Here is a 10,162-nt window from a genome sequence, read left to right on the forward strand (position 1 = left end):
TCTATTTTATGAGAGTTTTAAATTTGTTTTGTTTTATTTGATAGATTATTGTAGAAAAATTAATTAAAATATATATGTTAAAAAATTTTCTTTAACCCATTTTCCCTTTTTCTAAGGATTGCATTTTCTATTTTTTAAACAAAATTCCATTTGAGTTGTTTATTATTTGTATCACATGTTATAATAAATTGGTATTGTTGTTTTATTTCTTCTCAGCTATAAAAATTTTCTTCTGTTGGATCTAAGTTTTATTTTTTAAATATTTTTTGTTGAATCTTTCAAATAACATTCCAATTTTCGTATATTACATAATATAATTTATTCTTTCATATTATTGTACAGACTAAATGGAATTAATTTATGCAACCATCCAAGAGTTTAGTGATTCAAGGAATATCCCCCACGAAGTTTCTTACTTATGTCGTCGACTCTCAGCTATAGCTCGACATGAAAGAATTCAAAGATTACAACTTCATAAATATTTATTGAGTGTTCAATGTCACACTCAAAAATATGAATTAGCTATCCTTCGAAAGAACATATGCAAACATGAAAGATTCAAGAGAAAAATTACTATTATCCACAATAGGTTTAAACATGATTTCAGTAAGCGAATCATTTTGATCCTACAAATCGTGGTTTTTTTCACAAAATCTATGAAGTTGGACAAGCTTAGAAGTGAAATTGAATTGGTTCAATCAAACGGTATGTCCTTCTTCATTTTATAATTTTTGTTTCTTTTTACACATCAAACAAAATATTATCCTATTATATATATAAATATTTGTGTTAATAATTAACAAACATGTTTGTTTCTAACATGTTTCAGTTGAGATTCTCCTCCAACCAAATAGAAGTATATATGACAATTATACTACATCAATACAAATTAATCCAAACAGGCAAAAAAATAAAGAAAAACGTCGTCTTCAAATAGGTATATTCTCTTTGGGATAAAAGTTTGTTACTTATTGTTCATGCTTCTAATATTTGAAAATGCTGAATTATTTATGCCTCTGAAACTACAAAAAAAAAAATACACAGCAAAACATGGACAAGTAAAGAGAGTATGTCACTATAATAACGAGGATGCATATGATACAATTGACAAAGACATACACAAAGAAGTTAGTATCCATGGACTTCATAGCATACAATTAGAGGGGAAACAAGGTAATTTTATATTTTTATTGTTGTATTCTCTTCAAAAATTTGCATACTATATCTTTATCATTTTTTTTTCAATTGATAGCTCATCACACAACAACATGGAATTTTGGACCCCCTACATACACATGTCAATATTGTGGTGCTATTTTATGGTATGAGGAACGGACTAAAAAAACTCAAAATGCTTCACATCCCAAATTCTCTTTTTGTTGTATGGAAGGACGTGTGCAAATACCATTAATGAAAGAAACACCTCATTTACTCAAATATCTCCTCGGAACAGAATCTGGACAAAAGGGCTTGAAGTTTCGAAGAAATATAAGGGCTTATAACTCCATGTTTGCTTTCACATCAATGGGAGGCCGAGTTGATACGTCGATCAACAAATCTAAAGGTCCTTATGTATTCCGAATGAGCGGTCAAAATTATCACCATATTGGTTCATTATTGCCAGATGTTGGGAAAAAACCACAATTTGCTCAGTTATATATATATATATATATGATACTGAAAATGAGATTGGAAATAGAATCGACACACTATCAAATCAGGGGAGGAAGCCAGAAATAGAACATGAAATTGTCCAAGAATTATCTGAAATGTTGGATCAACATAATAGTTTGGTAAAATCTTTTCGAATGGCGAGGGATAGATTCAAAGAGCAACCTGGATCTACATTTCGTTTAAGACTCCTAAGTCGCAGGACTACAGATGGTCGTCAGTACAATATGCCAACAGTTTCTGAAGTAGCAGGCTTAATAATTGGTGATTTTAGTGAAGCAAACTACCAACGCGACATTATTGTAGAGCATCGAACTAATGGACTTCAGAGGATCACTGATTTGCATCCAAGTTTCATGTCTATGACATATCCATTGATACACCCTTATGGTGAAGATGGATATAGAATTGATATACCCTTAAGAGACTTAAATCAGACCCCTTTTAAGAGGCAAAAGTTGACAATGAGGCAACATTATTGCTTCAGGTTGCAGCAAAGATTAAATGAGGGGCACACTCTTCTCCGAGCTGGTAGACTACTACAACAATATATAGTTGATTCTTACATGGCAATTGAAGAAGAAAGATTCCGTTGGATACGAAATAATAAAAAAAAACTCAGATCTGACCTTTACTCTGGCCTAATGGATGCTGTTCATCGAGGTGATTCAGATTGTTCAAAAGTCAGAAAATCAATTATCTTGCCTTCATCACACACTAGGGGACCGCGATATAGAGTACAAAATTACCAAGATGCAATGGCCATTTGTAAATGGGCAGGATATCCTGATTTGTTTCTTACTTTCACTTGCAACCCAAAGTGGCCATAAATAAATAATATGCTGCATTTAATTGGGCAAAAAGATGATGACAATCGAGTGGATATCATATGCAGAGTTTTTGAGATAAAGTTATTCCAACTAATGCAGGATCTCAAAAAAGGAAAACCATTTGGAAAAATAATCGCATGTAAGTCATCTTCATATTCATATCCACAATAAATTTATTTTATTTGTTGATGAAAAATGTGGGCAACAATAATACATTCACAACTTGTGTCAAATTATTTCAAAACTAAGTTTTACTTCATGTTTTCACAGGTCTTTACACAATTGAGTTCCAAAAGAGAGGCTTGCCCCATGCACATATACTGCTTTTCTTACACCAAACAATGAAAAATCCATCAGCAAATCATATTGATGAAATAATAAGTGCAGAAATCCCAGACGTAAATATCGATCCTGATGGTTACAGTGCAGTCAACAAATTTATGATTCATGGACCATGTGGCAAGCTCAATCCTAACTCTCCGTGTATGATGCAAGGAAAGTGCACAAAATATTTCCCAAAAAAATTCAAAGACCAAACGATTGTTGATGCCGATGGCTTTCCAGTTTACAAAAGGCGAAATACAGGTATCCATGTTGAAAAGAAAAATGTCTTCTTAGATAATCGATATGTGGTCCCTTATAATAGGAATTTGATTGTTAAATATGATGCACATATTAATGTTGAGGTTTGCAATTACTCAAGATCAATCAAATATCTATTTAAGTATGTTCATAAAGGGTCTGATAGAACAACAGCAACAATGGAATCTATTGACACTACTGAAGAAATAGATGAGATCAAAACATATCTTGACTGTAGATATATATCAGCAACTGAAGCTTGCTGGAGAATCTTCCAATTTGACATACATTACAGACAGCCAGCCGTCGAAAGATTACCATTCCATTTGCCTGGAGAGCATACAGTAGTATTTGAAGAAAATAATTGCACCGAAAATGTGCTTTGCCGACCTGGAATAGAGAAAACAAAGTTCACTGAATGGTTAGAGACAAATAAGAATTATGAGGATGCGCGTGACCTAACTTATTCTGATTTTCCTACACGTTGGGTTTGGAATTCAAAAGACAAAACATGGACAAGGAGAAAAAATGGCATAGCAATTGGAAGAATTTACTTTGCACGTCCTTCAACTGGAGAATGCTTCTACATGAGAATGATGCTCAACTTTGTCAAAGGAAGTACTTCGTTCGAAAGAATTAGAACAGTAAATGGAGTGACATATCCTACTTTTAAAGCTGCATGCTATGCTTTGGGATTATTAGACGATGATAAAGAGTGGATCAATTGCTTGACTGAAGCTTCAATTTGGGCAACCGGAAATGAATTAAGGCATCTATTTGTCATGATACTCATTCATTGTCAGGTTTCCGATGCATCACAACTTTGGAAATCTAATTATACTGCATTGTCAGAAGACATGGTTTCATTACAAAGGAAGAGATTCAGAATGATGGACCTTCAACTAACTGAACAACAAGTGGAAGCATACACATTGTTCGAAATTGAAGGTATAATGTTGAAGATGGGAAAAAGTCTGAAAGAAGTAGATGGAATGCCCCTACCTAATTCTTCTTTGATGAGAGACTCGGGTAATAGATTGGTCAATGAAGAGCTTGACTATGACAAAGATCAATTAAAAATATTGCATGCAAAATCATTTGCTGCTCTAAATCCTTGCTAGAAGTCAGCTTATGAAGCAATAATACATTCTGTGGAGAATGAAGAAGGCAATTTATTTTTTATCAATGGACATGGTGGTACTGGTAAAACATTTCTATGGAATACAATTATTGCAAAGCTCAGGTCACAATCAAAAATAGTATTACCAGTTGCAACTTCAGGTATAGCAGCTTTATTATTGCCTAATGGTAGGACAGCTCATTCACGGTTTCGTATTCCCTTGGATGTAACAGAAGAGTCAACTTGCGAAATTCGACACGGGACCCAATTAGCTGCACTTCTTATGAAAACCTCCTTGATCATTTGGGATGAGGCACCTATGGCAAATAAGTTCTGCTTTGAAGCTTTAGATAAGACCTTAAGAGATATTTTAAAAACAAGGTATGAAAATAGTACTACCAAACCTTTTGGAGGACTTACAGTGGTATGTGGTGGTGATTTCCGTCAAATATTGCCAGTTGTCCCAAAGGGTACAAGAGCTGACATTATTGATTCTTCTCTTAATTCATCCTACTTGTGGTCATTTTTTAAAGTATATCAGCTTAACCAAAATATGAGGCTCTATAATGGAAGTGTCAGTAGCTCCGAGGCTGCTAAAATAGCTTCTTTTGACAAATGGTTGTTGCAGGTTGGAGATGGTACATTATATGATGACATTGATAGAGAATTAATTAAAATTCCTTCTAATATATGCAAAAAACCATATGAAGATCCAATGAAATCTATAGTGGAAGCTATTTACCCTTCACTTTTGCATAAGTACAATGATCCAGCATATTTGAAAGAAAGAGCTATATTAACGCCAAAAAATGAAATGGTTCATGAGTTAAATGAGACGATTATGAATATGATACAAGGAGAAGGGAGAACTTATTTCAGCTCTGACAATATATGCAAAGCAAGTGTAAACACAAATGATGAAGACCTTCTGTATCCACCTGAATTTTTGCATAGCTTTAAATTTAATGGCATCCCAAATCATGACATACGACTTAAGGAAGGTGTTCCTGTAATGCTACTTAGAAATTTGAATCAAACAGAAGGTCTATGCAATGGCACAAGGTTGATAGTCACCCGCCTTGGTAAATGGTCAATTAGAGGTGACATCATTTCAGGAAAAAATATTGGTCAGAACGTAACGATTCCAAGAATTATCATGTCTCCCAATGAATCAAGGTGGCCATTCAAGCTCAATAGACGACAACTTCCTTTAGCCCCATGTTTTGCGATGACAATCAATAAATGTCAAGGACAATCTCTTAAACATGTCGGCTTATATCTCCCTAAGCAAGTATTCACTCATGGTCAATTATATGTCGCTATCTCTCGAGTCACAACAAGAGAAGGATTGACCATACTAAACGCTGACGATGAGGTGGAAGACAAAACCTTCATAAAAAATATTGTCTACAACGAAGTATTCCAAAATATTACATAATCAGCCCATAAATTCAAGGTATCACATTCTTACATTTTATTTAAAATTTAATAAACTTATTGTTGCTACCTCATACTAAAATAATGATTTTCATTTGTATTTTACTTATTCAATAGATAATAAAATATCTCGTCTTCAATATGGTGGTCCAGTCTTTTATGTCCTGGCTTCGAATTTTTACCCAATAAGGTATAACTTTTACATTTGTTCAAGATAATACTCATTTTTTAACAATTTTACATAGCTCAATTATATCCTTAACAAATGTTTATCATATATTTTCTTTTCAGGTTGCGTGTCTTTCAATACTTTCAATTTTATTCTTTTCCTATTTTTGTTTCTAATGCATCAAACCAACATTATGTTTTCATTACCTGTACTATAAAATTTACATTGTGTATTTTACTTATTCTATAAATATGATATTCATTATTGTTTTTAAAGACACATTAAAAAATTTATTTTAAAAAATACTCATTTAATGTAAATATTTAAAAATTACAAAAATAAAAATACTCACATCGTTACAAAGATCTCAAAATATATAATATTGAGTTATATGAACACCACGCATGCGCGGTATCGTTCCCTAGTTCAATATAAGAATTAAAATTGACACCCAACATACTCTTCCACCTAAAATGAGTATTTACACTTAAAATGGTGCACTCACACTTATTCAATTGAGAATAACGAATTTGAGTAGTAGTTTAAGGGTCATTGAACCCAAAGCGACAGCTAAAATTTAGTTTTTATTATTATTTATTTTCCTTATTTGAATATGTACAGAAACACATATTTTGGGAGTAGGATGCCCGAGCCAACAATGATGTACTACAGTATAAAAACTAATATACCATGCTAGTAAACTTATATATCATAAACTTTTTTTTTTTTTAAAATAAAATAAAATTTATTGATATGAAATAATAATAACGAAGTTTGATATAGTATAACATAAATAATATATATACCGTGTTAATAATAATAATAATAAATCTTATAATTTTTATCTAATATCAAACATACAACTTTGATATATCATATCACAAAAAATATATATACTGAATTAGAAAATAATACACCAACAACATTAAAAAAAGGGAAAAATTCAATATTGATTCAAAATAAAATTAATTCAAAAAAATTAATATAAATATACTAAGATATTAAACTATTTAGAATAAAAGAGTATAAATATAATTTACTATATAAAAAATGTATACTTGGTAATGTTTAGCGTTAAGAAAGTGTTCTGGCCATTTTTTAAAACATGAATATTTATTTAATTAATGAGACTTTTTGGGGCTATTATGCTTCATGCCCCAACATTTTTATATAGGGGCAGAGTATAAAATAAAATTTTAAAATATAATTATTACACAAAAATTATACAAAAATCACAAATTTTTTTATAATAATATTTCAAACAACATAGTAAAGTTCATTACAACTGCCTCGATGGGTTTTCATGGTTTAGAAGCATTCTCTAATAAATACGATGGCATATATATTTTTGGACCTTGTATTTTGTCACATTATTTGTTTGGATCCTATGTTTTGTAAAATAGTTAAAATAGAATCCTAAACTCAATTTTGATGAAGAAAAAATTGAATATAACAATACAGTTTTTAAACAGAATGATTTTATTTTTATTATGAATTGATAGTTTGGTAAATTATTTGTGATTTTAGTTAAGAAAACATTGACCAAAATTGGATTTAGGGTTCTATTTTAACCATTTTACAAAATATAGAGTCCAAAAAGTAATTTGTTAAAACACATAGTCCAAATAAGTAATAGGATAAAACACGGGGTCTAAAAAAGTATAAACCCTAAATATTATAAAAAATGTATATTTTTAATGGATAAACTAAACTACCAGTAAACGCGTCGGTGGTCCTGCGTGACCTTTTCTCTCTAGGTGGTCCTGGTGCGACCTTTCAGTTTCTTTTGTCATCCTTCGACTTTGCTGTTTCTCTGCTTGGATGGAGCCGCTTGAGAGTCCACAGGTGGATCTGGAAGATATCCTCAATAAAACAGTGCCCTTGTCGGTCGAGGATACGGAGGAGGAATGGGAGACTATTGAGCCCGGGGATATCATGGGGAATATGTCAGTGGTGGGAAGAGTGTTAGCCAGGAAAAAATGCAAGGAAAGCTTCTTAAGAACGAACTTCGGAAGAATTTGGGAAACTAAGGTGGGATGGAATGTGAAAATTCTTGAACAGGTGGTAGGGAGCTCGATCGTGGGATTCACTTTTGAGGAGGAACGACTTCAAAAGAGGGTCATAAGTAGATCCCCATGGTTCTTTAAAGGAGGTATACTGATTGTTGAAGCGTGGCCTGAGTCAAGCAACTGGAAAGATTCATGACTTGAGCACATTGAGTGCTGGGTTAGAATGACAGATATTCATCCGAAGGCCTTAACAAAGAACAATATAGTCCGGCTGGGAGGTATGGCTGGGACAGTGACAGATATAAAATGGGATGACCCCCGAATCATCATGCACTACAAGAAAAAACAGTATTCATAACACTTAAAAACTGCTAACCGGGACTATTGATAACACTTCTGAAAATGCTAACATAGCCCCTGTTATTAAAAGTCCAGTGTTTTCTATAACAGTATTTGAATGTTATGTTCGGTGTTATCTTAAACTATTCAATAACACATTTTTAGGTGCTATAATATTCAAATAATAACATTTAGATAGAGTTTTTGGTTATAAATTTGAAGTTTAATCTTATACTTTTTTCATAACACTTTTCAACTGTTACATTTGATTATTTTGATAACATTTTTAGTTTGTTATATTATATAAACCATAACGATTTTTTACGCTTATAATATGATTTTAAATCATAACATATAGTAATAAAATTTTAAATTTTATTTTGATAAGTACACTTATATGGTTTTTTTTAATTAAAAGATTTTCATTATTGTATTTTGATACAAAAAAATTCAAAATTAATCATAAAATGTAATTCTCAATAGAATGATAAACCATAAGTATTACATTAAACAATAACTAATTCAAACCATGAATGTGTCTACTTCATGAGATCTTAGTTCTAACTTAAGTTTGAAAGCATAACATAATAAAGTTTTATAATCTTGAACAATTTTTACTTCAAAAATGAAAAATAGAAACATTACAAGATACACAAAAGTAAACGAAACTTGCTCCATCCTTCAATTCATCATCCTTTGTGCACTTGTCTTTGTTGTGAGTCCATTTGCTTAGTTGCAAGAAAATTTAAATAATTAATGCTTCAACTTAAAGTTATAGTAAACTAAAAGAGTACATAAAAAAAGTTAATTACCTAATTATAACTTTATCAGCTGGCCATGCAATTATACTACCTGTAGCATCTTCTATAGTAGACATAACTGTTGAAGGCCTCCACAGAAATGCATCATTCTTTCTCACAAGATCTATCCCCACTTTCATAGCACTAGGCCCAAGAGGAACATGGTGAACCTCATCCTTTGGGTCACTTGAAATAAAATAACCTTCTGCAACAATTTCTCCAGATCCAATCCAATCTAATATTTTGCATCTGGAGCCATTGATTTTAATGCAGATATTAGTGAAATAACAACTATAATTGATACTACAACTCAAACTAATCCATACCTCTATAGGTGTTTGGCTAGAGTCAGAAAGTTTTAATGACAAACGTATGCCCCCAATCCCATCATAATAGAGAGGTACCTGCCAAGAAAGAGATGAGGTTAACCATACAATCTACAACACAAAAATTATCGGTGCTCACAGATTCATAAGTAAATTCACGACATAAAAATATAAATAGAACCAATACAGGGGAATATTTATCCCCAAGAGATTAAGATGGCCATGGCACTCACATGGTTTCAACAATAGTTGGGTATTTTTAGTTAATAAAATATAAAATATCAAATAGATCTTAATAAATACCTAAACTATAGCCACTATAAAGAAAAAATAAACTTCATTCACACAAACCAAAAGAAACACAACTAATTGGGCTTCACTCAAAGACACATAGATATTGAATAAAACATTTCACAAATCCAAATTTTTAGACAATCAACCCGAGCTCTAATTTAATTTTTTTAATAATTGTCTACTCAAACTACTATTCACTAATCTCATAAAACTGTATTGCATTATTGTTATTATTTGAAAAACAGAGAAGAAGATAAGACAATGTTAGCAGCATATACATATGTATGTATACGTTTTAGTATTGTTATTATTATTTGAAACTCTTGTTTTAGTGTGTACAAATTATATTTAAAAAGAAAGTCACCGCCCTTATAAATGTGCACAGCAAGCAGGAAAATCAGAAAATAAAAAAAAACATAAATATATATATTATTACATATATGGTGTATTCATATATCCACTTGATATCTTTTTGATAATTTTGTGTAGTGATGAATGTTGATAATGCTATAGTTTGTGCTAATATAACTAGTTTTACTTAGGGTTGTACTGCAACAGTGCTTCTGGTATGGACTGATGGTGCTA

General features: G+C 31.5%; 1 protein-coding gene across 1 annotated transcript; it reads left to right on the forward strand.

The window, feature by feature from the left end:
* Nucleotides 1–656: 656 nt before the first annotated feature.
* On the forward strand, nucleotides 657–5,641 carry LOC133779593 (uncharacterized). The gene is made up of 8 exons (XM_062219538.1): nucleotides 657–705; nucleotides 830–937; nucleotides 1,045–1,173; nucleotides 1,253–1,626; nucleotides 1,722–2,354; nucleotides 2,601–2,640; nucleotides 2,772–4,123; nucleotides 4,205–5,641. The coding sequence occupies exons 1-8, from the start codon at nucleotides 657–659 to the stop codon at nucleotides 5,639–5,641; spliced, it is 4,122 nt and encodes a 1,373-aa protein (XP_062075522.1).
* Nucleotides 5,642–10,162: the final 4,521 nt, after the last annotated feature.

Source organism: Humulus lupulus, chromosome 5, assembly GCF_963169125.1.
Source record: "Humulus lupulus chromosome 5, drHumLupu1.1, whole genome shotgun sequence".
Taxonomy (NCBI): domain Eukaryota; kingdom Viridiplantae; phylum Streptophyta; class Magnoliopsida; order Rosales; family Cannabaceae; genus Humulus; species Humulus lupulus.

What these genes read in the sequence shown, in the direction of transcription:
- LOC133779593 (XM_062219538.1), top strand. Translation starts at nt 657, where the DNA reads ATGAAGTTGGACAAGCTTAGAAGTGAAATTGAATTGGTTCAATCAAAC. An exon ending in TTGGTTCATTATTGCCAGAT is followed by an intron (nt 1,627 to 1,721) that starts GTTGGGAAAAAA and finishes CTATCAAATCAG; the next exon opens with GGGAGGAAGCCAGAAATAGA. An exon ending in GAGACTCGGGTAATAGATTG is followed by an intron (nt 4,124 to 4,204) that starts GTCAATGAAGAG and finishes AATCCTTGCTAG; the next exon opens with AAGTCAGCTTATGAAGCAAT.